Below are 20,255 nucleotides of genomic sequence, written 5' to 3'. Positions count from 1 at the left end.
TCCACAAATTATACCAACATCAAACATATGAAAACAGGAGTTATATCATGGGAAAGGGACATACAAAGCAACACATGTGTTAGAAACATTAGCAAGAAAGAAAAACCATTTGAGTCCTTATCTTGGGGCTCATTTCACCTAACATCAATTTATCTTACCGTTTCTGCTTGTCTCAGACATATACTGGTTATTGCAAATAAGGGAAACCATGGGAACTATGTTTCTTTGGGCCATTTCCTAACAAATAGGGCAATGTCATTCTTTCTGATGGAGGCATAGAATTCCATTGTGTATATATACACATTTTCCTGATCCATTCATCTACTGAGGGACATCTGGGTTGGTTCCATATCTTAGCTATAGTAAATAATGCTGCAATAAACATACAGATGCTGGAGGGGATGTGGACAGAGGGAACCCAACTGCATTGTTGGTGGGATTGTAATTGTTCAACCACTTTGGAAAGTTATATGGAGGTTCTTCAAAAGGCTCCACATAGAGCTCCCCTATGACCCAGCAATCCCACTTGCTGGTCTTTACCCAAATGATCACAAACAAGACCATACTAAACCTACCAGCAGCATAACTAGTACTTTTTAAGTACAAGGCCAGGACATTCTTTGAAAGATTATTATTTTTTTAGTTAAGAGAAAAATAATGCTGGCAGCATTATCAGAATGTCACATTTCATGCAACACACCCAAATCTTTACAAAGGAGGTTAATCTGATAGAAGTACAAATGATCAGATTGGGGGTTTTGAAGTCATCATATATTCCTACCCAGCCTTCAGAGGTAGACATTGGTGATAATTAAATCCTGTTCTTTTTAAAGTCACTTAAGGGCTGATCAGGTGGCTTAGTGTAGACTGCTTGCCTTGCATGCATGAGGCCCTTGGTTGAATTCCTCAGCACCACATAAGCAGAAAAAGTCTGAAGTGGCACTGTGGCTCAAGTGTTAGAGTGCTAGCCTTGAGCTGAAGAGCTAAGGGACAGCGCCCAGGTACAGAGTCCAGGCCTTACAACCGACAATCAATCAAACAATCAATAAAGTCACTTAAAAGCAATTCTAAATTCTGTGCAATAAGTCAAAGTACAAACACAATGAACATTGACTAATTATTATTATGATATTGGCAAAAACAACGTGCTTATGTAACTTGTTTAAAATACACTAACTCATTTATCTTCATATGTAAGAAGAATAATTGTTTTCAACTTATTACATGAAAAGATTGAACTGATATTGGCTTATTAAAATGTTGACACAAAATTTAGGATGCCAAAGCTAATAAATGAATGTAATAGCTTTAAAAATAAATACAAGTTTATTACTCAAACATTATATTGTTTTATAATTGAAATCATTTTATGCACTCCCTTTTAAATGGAGTTTTTTCAGAAGTTAAATTTTTACCACCACCTCCCTTCTTTATAACTATATTTGCCCTATTAAACCATTGAAGACATTTTCAATGAATAGGTCATAAGTGTGAGCAATAATACCAGCAATATATAATATGCTATAATATTTTAGACTATGATTCCAACCCTCATTCAAACACTTAATTTTCACATGCATATTTGTACAGATGTTGCTCCAAATGTCTAAAAGAAACAGATAATATTATCCACATCTTATGTGGAGAAAGATAAACTTACTTATCTCACTATGATTAGGAAGGCTCACACAGTCCTTCCTATTTTACTGAACTAAATAAATCATTATATATATGTCTTAAATATTTAGCATTATTGATAAAAGTTTAAGCATTAATGTCAGCAGTTTAAACACATTTTAAAGTTACTTCAAAACCCCTCTATATTGCTAATAATTATTTATATTAACTCAGGGAAATACATATGTATACATTACTATATTTAAAAAAATTTTAAATCTATTTTGGAAACTTATTTTGGGTTTATTACTTTGTTTTGGATTATAGAACATAACAATAATTTTTTGTGATACAATTTGTTTTTGTATATAAAATATGATAAAATTCTCAACTGCACTTTCCATACTAATAGTTAATATTCCCCATAAGGAATCTGTTTTTATCCTTCCACTTTTTGCTTATGCCAGAGAAATTGAGTCCATCATTATTAACATCATTAAAATTATTTTCTCTCCTCTTGGTGGTATGCTTGAATTACTTAAATTATACAGATAGCTGATGTGTTTCCAGTGTAACAGAATAAATTATATTTTTTTCTGATCCACATGAGTATTTATTCATGAATTCTCTTATCGATATTAAACTGCATTTGTTGGGCATACCATTATGTGCATAAGTCATTAACTCCAGTGTATGTTTGTACTTTGGAAACACATTTAAGTGCTGGCATATTCCTAAAGGCATCCTTTAAAAGTCACAAGCCAATGCTAATTGAGTATGGAGCATAGCTTATGAAAAGTTTTTCTAAAGATATAAAATAAATTAAAATAATCCAGTTATATAAAATATTTCATTGATATAAAAATGTTAACATGATAAATATTGTATAACAATTTATAAAATATTATGTGTACAAAAGAGTTATGAAAATCAGCTAGCATTTTTATAAATGATACATATCATTAAAATACTTTTTATTTGTTACATATTCTGTCATGGTTTCATGCATGAAATCTTTGCTGTTAATAAATCTATAACGTTATCATATATGTGTTTCAATCAAAATGTGCATAAAACATACTTTTATATGCTTGATATGATAATTTCTGTATTGATACATGTTGATAATGGAAAAGTTTTGATGGAAAATTAAAAACAAAGGTTGGATCAATTTTAATGGTAGAAGATGAAGTATGGATGTTGTGTGGGCAAAGAATATTGAGCTTTTTCTGAGGACCATGGACTAATAAACAGATTTAGTTTATTTTATTACTTTTTAAAATTTATTTATTTTTCTTGATGAATACCGTAAGAGAATTTGACAGTAATGTGTGGGTAGCTGGTGTTGGAGAGAAATTGAAGGTAAGTAAATCATTAGCATATTTCTCTGTCATAATCAAGAGTAAGTTCCCTCAAAAACCACAATTTGGAAGTGGTTCTATGGCTCAAGTGATAGAGCACTCACCTTGAGCTGAAGAGCTGAGGGAAGAGCTCATGCCCAGAGTTCAAAACCCAAGACTCACCCTCCCCCTTTCAAAATAAAAGAAGGAAAACCACAATTTTCCTCCATTTGCAGGAAAGAGGTGATAAAGCTTCATTCAACCAAAGTACTGGAAATGCTGATATATCAGAAACAGTCCTCAAAAATCGGTGAGCTAAGGAAGGCAGAGCGAATTTGATGACTAAAGTTTAATGGTAAGTTAGATGGATATATTATGGAAAACATATGGAGCATAATGATTTTCTTATAGTAGTAAATGTAATGACTGTATAGAATTATAGACCTCATATAAGAGAATTGTATGTATAATATCTCAATTATTCAAAAGCATATTTTTTATTTTATGAAAACTAATGAGAAAAATACTCTCAAATATGTTTTTTATAGGAGTTAAAATTTGTATATGGTAATGTTTGGGAGTAGATATTTGAAAATGTGCTAATCATGACATAATTTTATTCTTTCAATATAACAATTATTAAGAACAAATGTGGTAAATCCATATGTATATAAATATATATTCTGTTTGAAAGAAAGATCTAATATGAAAATTTATTTAAATATCAGTCATCTATTTATCTTTTGACTTTCATGCCTTAAAAATTAAGACTGGTAATAGTTTTCAAGTCTGTAAGCTACTCACAATACAAAGGGAAATTAGGGTTCAAGACCATCCAGAACATAATGATAGTGAGACATCCATCCACAAAAAAGTCAGATATTTTGGTTCACAATGGTAAATAATCATAGTTATGCAAAAAGCATAAATAAGAGAATAGAAGTCTGAGCTTGGACAAATTGACACATTATCAGAATAATACCCTAAACAGAAAGGGCCTAGATGAGTAGTAGCTGAAGCAATAGAGCACTTAACAAATTCAAAGTTTTGAGATCAAAATATAGTACTGTTAAAAAGATGTTATTAAAGTTCAGATTGTTATAAAGTTTAGATTAATATAAACTCAAAGGTAATGCTTCTTATATCCATAGTTTAGATATTTTATTTAATTTTTTTGGGGGGTCCGGTCGTGGGGCCTGAACTCTGGGCCTGGGCGCTGTCCCTCAGCTCTTCAGCTCAAGGCTAGCGCTCTACCACTTGAGTCACAGCGCCACTTCCGGCTTTTTTCTTTTTGCTTGTGTGGTGCTGGGAATCGAACCCAGGGCCTCAGGCATGCAAGGCAAGCACTCTACCACTGAGCCACCTTCCCAGCCCAGTTTAGATATTTTAGACATATGCAAAAATCACTTTGATCAATGTTAATTTAAAATTATCAGATGTTTACAAAAAGCCTAAAGTAAGTAAATCTTTCCCATAGTTATATACAATGATCTCAGAATTAGAATAGTTGGGAAAAGAGAGCTAATGTTAAAAAAAAAGAAACAAAACAGAGTGTTCCTCTACCTGTAGTTCTAAATTTTTTTTTGATTCCTCAGATTGAAGACATTAATCACTATTCACTGAGGTTCTACAGTGTGTATAATCTTTTATAGTTGAAAAATGCATACAGTTTAATCATTAATAAATGAACAACTTCACCTAAGTTAGAGCTATTCTAATTTAATATATTATTTAGTATATTACTTTGAGATGTAATTATCTCCAATCTAAATTTACTCTAATGAATTTGTGAATACTCTGTAAGTAATTCACAATAGAAATGTCAAACTGTAAAGATATATAAAATGCATGTAAAATTTCAGGGGGTTAATGGTTCAATTATAAATAGAAAAACAAATTTAAAAATTTGAAGCAAAAAACAACAAAAAATAATCTATGGAAGAATATATGAATATGCCATTTATATTAAACATTTTGTGTCAATTTTTCTATAGAATGATAATTTCATTCTTTCCCTTTTGTTATTCCATCTCTTTATAGAACTGAATGCATGTAATTCCTTCATTTGTATATGTATATAAATTAATCAAATATAGAATACTTATACATAGTATGGAGTATATATGCATATATATGACAGAAATAACCAATGTATATTTATGTATTATATATATATACACATATAAGTATGTATATGACAATGTATAATCTGTGAATATAGGAAGGAAGTATTAACTATATATACATATATATACAAATATATCTCACATCTATGGTAAAAAAAAAAAAAAAGAAGAATTCAGAATAGAAGAAAAGCAACAGGATTTTGCTTCTTGTTATGTTATGCACTCTAATTCCAGTACCAGTCAGTACTCTGGGCACTAATTATCCAATATCAATCTCTCTTTCTCTCTCTCTCTCTCTCTCTCTCTCTCACACACACACACACACACACACACACACACACACGAGCACATGCATGCACACATTCTCTCATATTGGGACTTGAACCCAAGACCTCCTGCTACTTGACCATTTTGCTTGTGGCTTCCACTCTACTACTTAAGACATCTCCACTATAGCCTTTCTGTAATTAATTTTATATGAGAGTCGTGTGGATATGTATCCGTCTGGTATGATACTGAGCCCCTATCTTCAGATCCCTGCCAAATAAGTAGCTTAGTTCAGAGTTGTGAACCATCAACAATCAGTACAACACCACTCCCAGATTATTCTGTTGAGATTGAGTTTCAACATTTTTGCCCACGTTGAACTTAAATAATCATCCTCCAAATTTCATACTCTGACATGATCATAAATAATGGAGATGGAATACAAAACCCATTTGCTGTTTACGATGGGGTCTTGTGAACTTTTTGCCTGAACTGGTCTGAAACCGGTGTTTGGCCACCAGTGCCAACAAACTGATTCATATTTGTTTGGTATTGCTGTTGTTTGGATATGTAGTGTTTCCCAAAGGTTGCAATTAAAGGCTTGGTTGATAGATTCTACCATTAGTGAAAAGTTCTGAAATTAGGATTAATGATAAGGTAGGTAGGTAAGTAGATAGATAGATAGCTTCATAGAAGCAGGGAGAGAGATGATACACAGTTGCATGGATTACAAATTCTTGGATTACCAACAGTTTTCTTTTTAAAAATTAATCATCATTGATTTATATTTTCTTATCTATATATATTCCAATGACAAGAAGCTCAAAATTTGGAATAAAATCTCAAGTAATTACAAGAAAAAATTACTAATTATTACATATATTACTAATATATCAATAAAATTGAAATCTTATTATCTGAGAAGGAATACACATACAAAAAGAGGACATGAAGGTTCATTATGTATTTTTATTTAATGTTTGATATAAAAATAATTTTAAGGCAAACTTCTGAAAGGTAGTGAAAAAATCAGTTTCTTTAAAATTTAATGATAGCATAAATTTTTGTATTCTTCTTAGAAAGAAAGAAATTCACCTGTCACAAAAGTTTCATCTTGACACCCACTGAATTTTCACCTACTAATAGTTGGAATTCTCTCAAAAGCTACTCAAAACTTTTATGTGCACAGGTAATACTGACATCATTTGTAGAAAATGTAGGTGGAATTCTGACAAAGCATTTGGTATCAAGCTTCAATAAATGGTGAAATGTTTTGATGATCAGATTTATGTAGTTATTTGAAAATTTATTTTAAAATTTAATGAAATGTAAAGTTGCTAATACAAATATGTAAATCTTTACATAATGATCATATTGATGTTCCAACTGAGTAAGAGGGCAAATATGAATGTATACCTTTGTAAATATAGATGTATGGCCTTGAATATATGTCTGCATATTTATGGAGAGATACATAAGAAAGGAGAATGAGTGAGATGGATGAATAATAGATGACAGATATTCACACAAATAATAGATAATAACACATAATTTGATAAACATTTTGGAAAGTAAATAATGCTTTTTTAGATTAATCAGCTGATTTCTCCTTTTTATTTATCTTGTTATGCATTTCCCAAAAATTTTTTTTGGGGGGTCAGTCGTGGGGCTTATGGCTGCTGTCTTTCAGCTCTTCAGCTCAAGGCCAGTGCTCTACCACTTGAGTTACAGTTCTATTTCCATTTTTCTGAGTGGTTTATTCAAGATAAGAGTTTCACGGACTCTCTTGCCCGGGCTGGCTTTGAATCTCATATCTCAGCCTCCTAAATAGCTAGGATTAAAGGAGTGAGCCACCAGCAAGGGGGGAGGGGGAGGTTAGTTGTGGGCCTTGAACTCTGAGCCTGAGGGCTGTCCCTCAGCTCGACACCTCAAGGTTAGTGCTCTTCCACTTGAGCTACACCACCACTTCCCAAATTTTGGATGTACTTTTAAGTGTATTTCACTGTTATTGTACAGGTGATATACAGGGTTTACAGTTACATAAGTCAGGCAATAAATATTTTTTAACCATATCATTCTTTCCCTGACTCTTTTTTTTTTAATTGTGATAATACTGTACAGAGGGGTTACAATTACATGGACAAGATAATGAGTACATTTCTTATCAAGCATTGTAGGCTCCTCCTTTGTTTCCCCTTCCCATCCCTTCCCATTCTCCCCCCAACCCCTAACCAATCCTCCTCCCCACCCCACCAAAGTTGTAAAGTTCATTTTTCCACATAACAACTTGCACATCTCATTGTTGCAATGGATCCACCTGTATCCCTATTTAAACGATTTGTTTTTCCCTTCCCCTCCACAAATTATACCAACATCAAATACCCATGAAAGCACAGGTTATTTCATGGGGGAGGGACATACAAAGCAACAAAGAAATAATCTTATAAATGTGTTAGAAACAATCACCTGAAAGAAAAAAAATTTGAATACATATCTTATGGTTCATTTCCCTGACATCAACTTATCTGACCTTTTCTGTTTGACTCAGACATATACTAATTATTGTAAATTAGGGAAACCATGGGACCTAAGGATTTTTTTGGCCTGGCTTACTTTATTGAATATAATTTTTTCCAAGTCTTTCCATTTCCTAACAAATGGGGCAAAGTCTTCTTTCTGATGGAGGCATAGAATTCCATTGTGTATATATACTTCCCTGACTCTTTCACAGTTTCCCCTTCCCGTTTCTAGCCACAAGTTATATGTTTCATTTTCTGCATAGTGTCTGTTGAGTACCCTTGCTGCATTTTTGAACCCATTGTCCCTATTTTTCTGTGTTTTACTTTATTTTCCCAAAGACAAATACAGTAACAGACAATACAAAGGAAAAGAAAATTTATCATGTCCCAGTGTATCATTTGTGAAGCTGTGGAAAGGCTTGGAAAAAATAATATTAAAGGATGAATCCTAGCTCCAAAGACAAAGCGATTTCATAGTTTTCCTCATTGTGGTAGCTAAAATATGCCTATAAATCTACAAGTAAACACACTGGATGGTAAAAACTAAAAAAATGCCATAATATATCTGATATATTATTGTAAGAGTTAAACTAATGCCTTTGAATATTAATTCTGCACTAAAAACAACTGTGCTATTTTATGATTATGGAAATTCGCTAATAATAATTCATTATTAGAAAAGAAATCCAACTTTAAAATAAGTATCTTGTGACCTGAGGAAGATGGTGGAGATGTAGCTCGGCTATATGTGAGCTCTCTCCAAGAAAAGTTTTTGCAGGTCAGGGAAAAATTCGCTGCAGGAAAATCGTGCTAAGTGAGCCTTAAAAGTACAGAGATTCTGCCTAGAGAGGAAAAATTCAGGCAGTTTGCACCAGAAGACAGATTTAAGCACAAGGGGCTGCTGTGGCCGCCAGCAGTTGCCATGGAACCAACCAGACATGGCCACCCAAAGGTGCCAGACACTGGGGGCCTCATCTCTTCACCTACCTCCAGTTAGAACTGAACGTTCAGGAGCAGAATTCCACATCCTGCTAACCCCTGGGCAGAATGGACAGCCGAAAAGCCAAGGGAAACAGAACTGCTCCAGGAAGGCAGCCCTCCCCCCCCCCACCCGCCCTATCTCTCCACGCCTACCTCTTTAGGGAAAAATCTTATCTTTGAGTAAGAACCTCCAAAGTCTGTGTAAGTAAAGGGCTTTGGCTTCTGACTTGCTCTAAAATTGTGTCCTGGTGGACAAGTGTAGATGTTTCCAATTCCATAAAGGAGAAATAGGGTGAAAATACCTATTTTGAGTGTGAACCTCCAATTCCTGTTGTAACTACAGGGCTCTGGTTGGGGGCTTGTCTTAAAATTGTGATTTAGTGTGTAATGTATATAATACCACTCCCCCAAAAGGTGAGGTAGAGTGAAAATACCCACTGTGGATTATAAACTCCCAATGTCTGAGCAACTACAGGATTTTCAGTAGGTGTTTGTCTTAGAATTGTGTTTTGGTGTGTAATTAGGTACACACTCACTCCCAAAAAAGGTAAAATAGAGTGAAAATGCCCATTGTTAATTATAAACCTCCAAATTTATGCAGCTACTGGTGTTCTAGGAAGGAATTGGATTTTCTTTTATTCCCAAATGGGCAGAACAAGCCATTGAAACACAAGAAAAAGTGGCAAGTCAGGGAATTTGAACCCTGACCAAGGACAAGGCAACAGAGCAATTAAGAAAAAGTCCAGGGGACACCTATCAAATGCTTTGCAAATATGACTTGTAAACATGTTGAATGAAAAAAGTGAAAGCCTACATGAAACTATGCAGGAGCGTTATAAGGCAAACAAAATATTAATAGAGAAATTCATGGAATCTGAAACCAGAAAGCTGAATGAATTCCAACAAAAGGAAAGGGAGTGAACATGGAAAACCAAATCAAGGAGGCAAACCCATACAAGATCTAAAACAAAGCTTCAACAAAGAATTGAAGTCATTAAAACTGAATAATTAGAAGGAAGGGAAATTTTTAAAAAAGGAAGTTTGAATAATAGGCTAGACCATGCAGTAAATCATATCTCTGGGGTAGAAGACTGCATAGACATTATGTAAAGTGAGCCGACAATTCAAAACAAAGACAAAAAAAATGATAGATCTATTTAGTATATAGAAGACACCATCAGAAGGTGTAATTTAAGGCCAGTTGGTGTAGAAGAGGGCCTAGAAACAGAAGCCAAAGTTCAAAGTAAATTTATTTAATAAAATCCTAATTGAGAACTTCCCAAACATGCAAAAGGATAGTCCCATTCACATACAAAAAGCCTTTAGAACCTCAAATAGACCAGACTAGAGCACAACATCCCACCACCACATTGTAATTACACAGGATCAATAGAAACCAAGGAAAGGATCCTTAAAGATTTCAGGGAGAAAAGATCAATCACCTCTAAAGGAAAACAAATCAGGATAACTACAGATTTCTCAGCAGAGACCATGAAAGCAAGAAGAGCCTGGAATGAAGTATGCCATGTGCTAACGACAAACTAGTATCAACCAAGAATAGTATACCCAGCTAAACTCTCCTACATAACTGAGGGAAAAATAAAAACCTTCCAAATCAAAGAAAAATTGGAACAATATGTCTCCACAAATCCAGCAGTACAAAAGATATTTAAAGATGTCCTACATGTGGAGAACCAACTAGAACATGAGGAAAGCAGAGAAACAGCCCCCATACAAAGAACCAGAGAAACATAGGCAGAACCTAAGTGATACAGCCCTTAAGAAGGTGGATAACATGACAGGAACTTCCAAACACCTCTCAATCCTAACTCTCAATATTAATGAACTTAACTTTAGAATCAAACGAAATATAATTTCTAGTTAGATCAAAAAACAGTATCCATCTCTCTGCTGTCTTCAAGAGACACGCCTTCCTCACCAAAACAAACATGTTCTGAAAGGGAAATGCTGGAATAAAATCTACCAAGCAAACAGACTCCCCAAACAGGCTGGAGTAGCAACCCTAATATCAGATAAAATATACTTCAAATTAAAATTAGTGAGAAGAGATAAAGACTGACACCATATACTAATAAAAGAATTTCTCTGCCGGGCACCAGTGGCTCACACCTGTAATCCTAGCTACTCAAGAATATGTCCCTTCCCCACGGTATAACCCTTGCTTTCACTGTATTTGATGTTGTTATAATTTGTGGAGGGGAAGGGAAAAAACAAATTGTTTAAGTAGGGATACAGGTGGACCCATTGCAACAATGACATGTACAAGTCCTTATGTTAAAAATGAACTTTACAACTTTAGTAGGGGGGCAGGAAGGAATAGGAGAAACTCTAGGGCTCCTTGGCATAGTTCAAAATTTACTTAATAAAGACTCAGAATACAACAAATCAAAGAAAGGTTGGACAAATAGGATTGCATGAAACTGCAGAGCTTTTGCATGAAAAAGGGCATAGCTAGTAAGATCAATAGAAAGCCCACAGACTGGGAGAAGATCTTCACTAGCCATACAACAGACAAGAGCCTCATATTTAAAATATTTAAAATTTTAAATCCTCCAAAAACCAATCCTCAAAGAAACAACTGCCCCATCAACAAGTAGGATAAAGACATAAAGAGAGACTTCTCAGAAGAGGGAATAAGAATGGTCAATGGACACATGAAGAAATGCTCCACTTCTCTAGTCATAAAAGAAATGCAAATCAAAACAACATTGAGGTTCCACCTCACCCCACTTAGAATGGCTATAATCAAGAAATATAATAATGACAGATCCTGGAGGGGATATGGCCAAAAGGGAACTCGATTGCACTCTTGGTGGGAGTGTAAATTTGTTCAACCACTTTGGAAAGCATTATGGAGGTATCTCAAAAAACTCCACATAGAGCTCCCTTATGACCCAGCAATCCCACTTGTGGGCATTTACCCAAATGATCACAAACAAGGGCATACTAAAGCTACCATTACAACTATGTTTATCACAGCATTATTCACCATCCACCCCTAGGTAGATGAATGGATCAAGAAAAAGTAACATACACACACACACACACAAAGGTATACACACACACACAATGGAATTCTAAGTAAATAAAAGAAATTCTTTAAAATCAAGGTGTTCAATTATAAGAGAAATTCAGTTTCTAGAAATAGCGTTTCAATATACCCCACGTGTCATTTGGCCAATGTTTTTTTTTTTTTTTCCTTGTTGGTCCTGGAGCCTGAGCCTGGGCCAGAGTGCTGTCCCTCAGCTCTTCAGCTCAAGGCTAGCACTCTATCACTTGAGCCACAGTGCTACTTCCGGCTTTTTCTGTTTAGTGGTGCTAAGGAATCGAACCCAGGGCCTCACTCATGTGAGGCAAGCACTCTACCACTGAGCCACCTTCCCAGCCCTGGCCAGTGGGTTTTGTGTGTGTGTGTGTGTGTGTGTGTGTGTGTTTTATTTACTTCACATTCTCTTTTCATCTCATTTTAAATATTGTACATAATGAACAGGAAATGAAGAAAAGATTCAAAAGAAGCAGATGAAGCAAGTACATATCAGAAATCTCAAATGTGTTTTGATTTTTCAATCTAATCTTAAGAGATTATGTTAAAAAATAATTATTCACAAATATTATTGGATTTATAGATTATAATATCTAAATTAAGTCACCAAATTACACACAGTATATATTAATAAAGATCTGGTATTACATACCTTTATTATTATCCATTCCTCCAACTGCATACAGAGTGCCAACTGTAGATTTTCTGGGCTTAGTTCTTGGGCTTTGCATTAAAGTTCTTCTTTCTGGCAGTAGGTGGTACTTCATTGCTTCCAAAATCAGCTTTTGACATTCCAGATCATTCTTAAATAATGCATGGTTTTCTAAGTCAGCCAATATCTGTGAATAATAAATTAATCACTGTTCATATTGTCTGATAAGGGTATGAGCATAAATCGTAAGTAGTAAAATTAGAGATTTAATGTCTATTACCTTACTCATATTTGGAGAATATAGTATAAATGCCTTATGCACATAGTTAAGAAGTTAAATAAGACAAAAACATATATATATATATATATATATATTTATATAATTTTTTCCTGGACACAAAAATTTAAAATCAAGGTGCTCAATTCAGATTTGGATTAGGTGTTACATAACTAGATACTCAACATAGATACTGGTATCTTTAAATGTTAACATTAATGCAAGCAACATTTTAAATTAAAATATGGTCAAATACTACTGTTGATATATACACAAAATTTAAGTAGAGAGGATTAATTTAGTTAAAATGAATTATGCCTTATTGGCTTTTTAACCATGTGAAATTAATTTTAACAAAATATGTTAACAAAATATTATGTTTAATCTTTAAAAACTATAAGCTCATATTTATATAAGAAACAAAAATTACCCAAGTACAAAACTGCTTAAAATAATTCTACTAAATGACATATATATATATTTTTTGGGTGGGTAGATAGTCAGGGGCTTCAACTCCTTGCCTAGGCACTCTTCCCTCGGCTCTCTACCACTTAAGCCACAGAGCCACTTCCATTTTTCTGGTGGTTATTGGAAATAAGATTCTCACAGACTTTCCTGCCTAGGCTGTCTTTGAACTTCAATCTTCTGATGATCACATCTTCCTGAATAGCTAGGATTACAGTTGTGAGCCATCAACACCCAGCTGAATTTTCTTTTATTTAAACAAATATTTATTTTTATTATATAGGTGATGTACAGAGGGGTTTTGTATTCACTTAAAAGTGTACAGTTTCTTTCACTATATCGCCTCTTCCCTTGCTCTCTCCCTGTTTTCCCCTTCCATCCCCACCCACAAGTTGCCTAAGTCATTTTTTAACATAGGGTCTATTAAGTATCACTGCTACATTTGTTCACCCATGATCCCACCAGTTCTGTGCCCACCTCACCTGTTACCCTACCAAAGACAAACAAACAAATAAGACAAAAGGAAATGAAACAAACACAGAAACAAAGAAAGAAAAATAAAAAGAAAGAAAATATTTTTTCCACTTTTTGGAGTATATACTTTGGTAAATATTATTTTATATGATCAGGTGTTCATAGCTACTGCATCTATATGATCCTCTCTTAAGAATGTCAAGTGACATATTTTCCTGAGGTTGAGTCTTTGAATTTTTCAAGTACTACCGTGAGAAATCTTCTATGTGCTTGTGTGTGTATGCATTTTAGTTCTTTGTGCAACTCTAAGAAGCTAGAATAATAGTAATGTTAATTGATAACTATTGAGTACATTTTCAGTTATAAATACAAGAAAATATATAAGGATTTGTCATCAAATTGACCCCATCTGTTTTAGTTCTTCAATTACACAACAGGTTAATAAAATAAAATACTATATAAACTACATATTATTTTTGTTTCATTTTACAATATAGGGGATAATAATTTATAAAATATTTATAGAGCTATTCTTTGTTACTTTATCTGTATAGATACTGAATTATTCCTATAAATATATTTTATATATTATCATAAATAAGAAAGGAAACACATGGATTTATATTTACTGATTGATTTGCTCTTATGTATGTTATAATATGATATAATCTAATAAAAACCTGTTATACACTCTAATAAAAAATTCAGGGATAATGGGAGAACAGCAACTCATTACCGTACTCATATAACTGTAACCCCTCTGTACAGCATCTTCACAATAAAATACAATTAAAAAAACAAATTGAAAATATTTACATTACAAAAGTTTTTATTACAGATATCTTTCTAAAAATGTTATAAAGTAACAACACTAAAGCAATATAAATTACAGCAACACACTCCTACTAGTGTAAAAATTTCTAGACCTTAAATAAGTCTACTGAATTAATGAGAAGTAAATTTGAAAGGAAATGTAACTGAATCTGTCCATATAGAGTAAGCATATGTAATCCTTTCATGTGGTCATAAGATTCCATAGAAAAATGGAATGCAATATCTAACAAATACGTAAAGAAATAGAAGTTAAACTTCTACAGACAAAAGAACATATTAAATTTTCCATACTCTATCTTTAGGCTATCACAGTTATTAAAACATTTTCTATTTCACAACCAAGTGACGAAATTTCATAAACTTCATATTATTCCATAGTACATCAAACTTTTATTTTGCTATTGGGTCTTTTGGTAAAATCAACTCACAAAATTAGAATCTATAAAACAAAATTGATTCTCATTAGAAGTGACACTTCTAAAAGAATAACTGGGCTTCATAACAGACTTTCAAGTTTTCTGTTTGACATATCCCATATGCTATAGGAAAAATATAATTTAGATTTCAGTTTGTTATATATGGGATTTGTGCAATTAAAATGTGTTCAGGCATTTCTAGTAAGTAGTTCTTAAGAAATTGTATAGAGAACCCATGATCTCATTCCACGTAAATCAACTCTGAGCCTGTTTATTACTCAGGATGTGGTGCAGTGAAAAGCAACACAATATACAGTAAGATCGTGTATCATTTCCAGAGAGGCACCTATTCTATCTGTAAATTGTTAATGTTCAAGCAGAGAATAAAATGGTCAGCAGTGTTAAAAACTTGGCGATATTAATTAATTAATTTGTGTTCTCAGCCTGTCATCAATAACTATTGAGGTACCCATTCTGGATGGAGTTGTCTGGACTGCCACAGAAAGGAGCCAGCCACGACTACAGTACCAGTAATAGGCTCTTGGAAATAAACACTAAGCAGATAGATCCTCATACTATAAAGTAGAATCATGAACCTTTAAGAGAGTGAAATAGTCCTTGTTGCATTCAAATGACAAAATGAATATTTTTGCTAAGCAATGTGACAATCATTTTTATGCCTTAGTATCAATTAGAAAAATGGAGGCATTTGAAATTTCTCATTATCTCATTTCAAATTGACTTGCAAAACTTACAGCAGATGCATCCAAGTTATTCTTTCTAGTATTTGAGGAAACAACAAGAAACTATATATGAAATAATCAGCAGATTCCTTAATTTTATTCTGAATACAGAAGTAGTTGATTGCCTTAAGTGGAGAAATAATTATATAAGCTGACAGTAAAAATAGAGAAGACTAATGGCATAACCAAAACAAGCAAAGCACATTAAAATTAACCCAAATGACAGTACTTATTCACTAATAAACAAACTTCTGCACTTCTATAATTTATGATTGCTTTCATTTATTTAACATCAGTTTTTCTAACATCAGAATTTCTAAACAGGAAATGAGCAAATCTGGAGACTGTGTGAACATTACTTCCTTACTTAACAATTGTACTGCAATCTAATAATCTAGATACTATTTATTTAGCACCTATTTTGGTCAAGGTGGGCTAATAGGTCCTGGAGATACCTCAATAGTTACTGAATACAGGCTGATAACACCAGTGAATTCATTCATATTGGCAAGTTTTTAACACTACTGACCATTTTATTCTCTGCTTGAACATTAACAAGCAGAATGGATACAGAATGCCTCTCTGGAAATGAGACATGATCTTACTATATATATCTTACCACTATATTGTGGTGCTGAGTCACAAACAGGCTCAGAGTTGATTTACATGGAATCAGATCATGGGTTCTCTATATAATGTGTAAAGAACTACTTACGAGAAATGCCTGAAAGTGTTTTATTTGCATAAATTACATATATAACAAAAATGTTTTGCTTGTTTGAACCAACCTGTTTAATATATCTTTCTCCTAATTTCTTAGAAATTCTTTCTCAATTTAGCCAGTTAGTTTACATTTAAAAACAGAATCATTTCTTATTTTTGTAAGTCATTGCTCAGTTTCACTATATTAGTTTGGAAGCAGTCAGTCCATATTCTTAAACTTTTTTCCTAAAACCCTAACATGCATTGCCCTGTATTTTCTATTTTAGCTTTTCTAATGTCTATCAGATTGAATGATGCCATTTCCTTAATCCAAACCTTTATACCCAATCTTACCTCTTTTATTCTACCTTGTTTTACCCACAGCTCCTTCCCTTGCTCTCTTTCCTTCACCCCTTTCTGTCAAGGTAACATTTTTTCCTTCCAAGCTTCTCTTAAGAAATGATGCTAAGATTCAAAGTCCAGCTATAAGTTCTTTGCTTCCATGAGGACAAAGTCGCTAAAACAATTGGGAACAAATACGCTTTTGTTAGCTAATTAATTATTTATATGTATTTCTATTTAAGTTGTGTGTGTGTGTGTGTGTGTGTGTGTGTGCGTGTGTGTGTGTGTGTTTCTAGTAGAATCTCAGAAAAATTATGTCTGGCTCATCTATTTTAGTATCACAAAACAATAAGCCCTATGATTCTGTTAACCGTTACTATAGTGGACAATCATTTAATACTCTACAGCTAAAGTACTAGTGTGCCCATTACTTTACTCATTATTGAAATCGGAAAACACACAAGCATAAATATATTTAATGTCAATTTCAAGTTTGACTCATAAAGTAATCATAACTACAATTCCTTATATTTCTTACAAAATAGTTTTGCTTACCAGCAAGCTGATATTTCTAAACAATATATCCCTGTTATGACTGCCAACCTGCTTATTAATAATCATCATCAATAGCAAAAGTACCTTACATAAAATATTTTGACTCCTGCCCATCACCATAAAGTTATTTACTCTTAATTAGAAATACTGTAACTAGCCGGGCGCCGGTGGCTCACGCCTGTAATCTTAGTTACTCAGGAGGCTGAGATATGAGGATCACAGTTCAAAGTCAGCCCAGGCAGGAAAGTCCGTGAGACTCTTGTCTCCAAAAACCACTAGAAAACTGGAAGTGGCGATGTGGTTCAAGATGTAGCATGCTGGCCTTGAACTGAAGAGCGCAGGGACAGCTCCCATGCCCAGAGTTCAAGCCCCACAACTGACAAAAAAAGAAAGAAAGAATGTGAAAGAATGTAACCAGGAGTTTTTCTGAACATCCCACCTCATACATTTTAACTGTTAACTCCATCTGTATAGTTCCCATTGTTATTCTTCCTTCTATGATTGATGTGTCTTCTAATTTTCTTGATTACTTGCAATGTTTCTTTATTTCCACTACTAACTTAGTTAGTAACTTAGTTGTCTTTAGGCTGTTTTACTTAATTAGGAGAATATGAATAAATATATATAAACATATATATTATATTAATTTTATCCTGGCTACAATTCTTCACGCAATAATCATTTTATTTATATCTCATTATCTCAGCCAACCTATGAACCAAAATTTTACCAAATAATGTAGCTATAATACTAACCAAAGTCACTTCTATTCTACACCTTGTTTTTATTTTTTAATTAAAAATGTGAAATTCTACAGTGGAATTCTATGCTTCCATCATAAAGAATGACATAGCCCCATTTGTAAGAAAATGGAAAGACTTAGAAAAAAATAAGTGAAGTAAGCCAGACCCAAAGAAACCTAAGTCCCATGGTTTCCCTCATTTTTAATAATTAGTATATGTCTAGGGTAGTCCTAGCAGATGAACAGAAAAGCTCAATATTTATGTCATATGATCATATTAGATGATGCTAAATGAAATGAACCCAGAGACATGGACACAGAGGTTTTCTTTGTTGTTGTTTTTTAATATACTTTGTGATTTCTTGTTTCTTTTGTATTTCCCCCCTATGGATTATCCTCTGTTAATCTCTGTATTTGATTTTGGTACGCAGGTGTTGTATATATTTTTATCTGAATTAAGGAAGGGAAGGGGAACAACAAAATGCTGAGACAGGAGACAAAGGGAGAACCAATGTGAGTATTTTGTGATACTCACAAGACAATATGTGGGAAATGAGCTGTATAACTGGGGGGGGGGCTGGGTGAGCCGGAAAGTGGGAGAAAAATGAGGGAGAGGGTAGTAAGTTTGACAATAAATGTACTCACTACCTTACACTTAAAATGTAACCCCTCTGTACATCATTTTGACAATAAAATTTAAGAAACTAAAGTGAAATTCTAAACGTCACTTATAATAATTTGAATTAAGTATATTTGAATTTCTGGGAAAGATGAATGATGTAAGTCTTTATCAGGGCTATAAAATATGGCATACAGAACTCAGAATTTTTTGTATCTAAACACAAAAATTCATAGTTTACTGTTGTTGTAACTTATTTCTTGTTTTAATTACACTATTAAAATATTTCTTGATATGGCTTCCTACACAGAATCCATATGCATACCTTATTGCACCTCTAGAACTTTGCATATTTTATATGCATATGAATTATTTGTTGTATTTTTTCCCACGATTTTGTTCTTTTGACCAATCAGTCTGACTTATATTGAGGCATGCTTCCTTCTTAAAGAACTTCTGTAGGCTTACTTTCTTCTCATCTGTAATTTGAACTCCTTAAGGTTAAAGCCTTACTTTTTTTAGTAATCAGAATTCATTGTTTTTTGTTTTACTGTTTATATTTAGAAAAAGTGTTCATTAGAAAATAAATATATGTATTTATCTCATTCATAAATACTATATGTATTATCTAAAATTTTATTGTGGACTATGAACAGTAAAGTGATATAAACTTTATAATCTTTTATAATTATGCAATTAATTTTTATTATTGTATATTATTCATCTTAGTTTGTAGGTGGATTACTGGAGAATAATGCATTTAATCGTGTGAAGATTCTTCCACTGAAGCTACATTTTTGCTTGTGGTTTCTTTAGATCACTCACAAAAGATTTCTGATTGGCAACACATTTTTCAGAATTGGTAACCCATTTTTGCAAGCTTCATGAAGAGATAAACATTGATTCAAATTTAGAAGAAGATTTTGTCGCACATTTGTGCTTTGTGAGGACTTTACAAGATGAATGAAAGAGACATTTGCATACTCAGTAGCAGGGTATTACTTGAAGATATTGCTAACCTTTGAGTTGCATAAAGTATCACTTTCACAATATTAAATGAACTATATCCTGTGTCACAGAGGGAAGTATAATTGTCATTATCATTATTTATCTACAAATATATTATGTCCAATGTACTACCAAAGATAAAGTAAAATTAATATTAACTTTAATAAAATTAGTATGCTTGCATTTGCCTTATAGCATTTTTCTGAGTTTTCTTTCTTTCTAAATAAGACTATCCTTATTCTATGTATCTAATTTGGAGAAAGACAAATTTACAAGTGGCCCACACATTGTATAAACCGTGTCAGTTTAATGATCAAAGGGAGGAACTACTTTTTGTTTTGTTTTGTTTTGTTTATAAAGGCTATCAGTTCATGAATCGTGGATACAGTAGTTAAATTGAATAGAAACAAAATAAAACATGTAAGGAGCAAAGAGTATTTTTTTTTAGATTGATCATTCTTCCTTCATGTCTCCACTTTTTCTTTGAGAAGTTAATTCTGGTGGTAAAAACT

At 33.2% G+C, this 20,255-nt stretch overlaps 1 protein-coding gene across 2 annotated transcripts in view; it reads right to left on the bottom strand.

Annotated features, from left to right (window-relative positions):
* The window catches only part of Klhl1 (kelch-like family member 1), a 249,553-nt gene that overhangs the window by 57,517 nt on the left and 171,781 nt on the right, over positions 1-20,255 (bottom strand). For both annotated transcript variants that reach the window (XM_013028584.1, XM_013028661.1), the window contains one exon: positions 12,567-12,753. In XM_013028584.1, the coding sequence (XP_012884038.1) occupies positions 12,567-12,753 (187 nt within the window). The remainder of the gene's footprint in view (positions 1-12,566; positions 12,754-20,255) is intronic.

Source organism: Dipodomys ordii, unplaced genomic scaffold (assembly GCF_000151885.1).
Source record: "Dipodomys ordii isolate 6190 unplaced genomic scaffold, Dord_2.0 Scaffold1, whole genome shotgun sequence".
In the NCBI taxonomy this organism is placed as follows: Eukaryota; Metazoa; Chordata; class Mammalia; order Rodentia; family Heteromyidae; genus Dipodomys; species Dipodomys ordii.
This window is presented reverse-complemented; position numbering and strand designations above follow the sequence as displayed.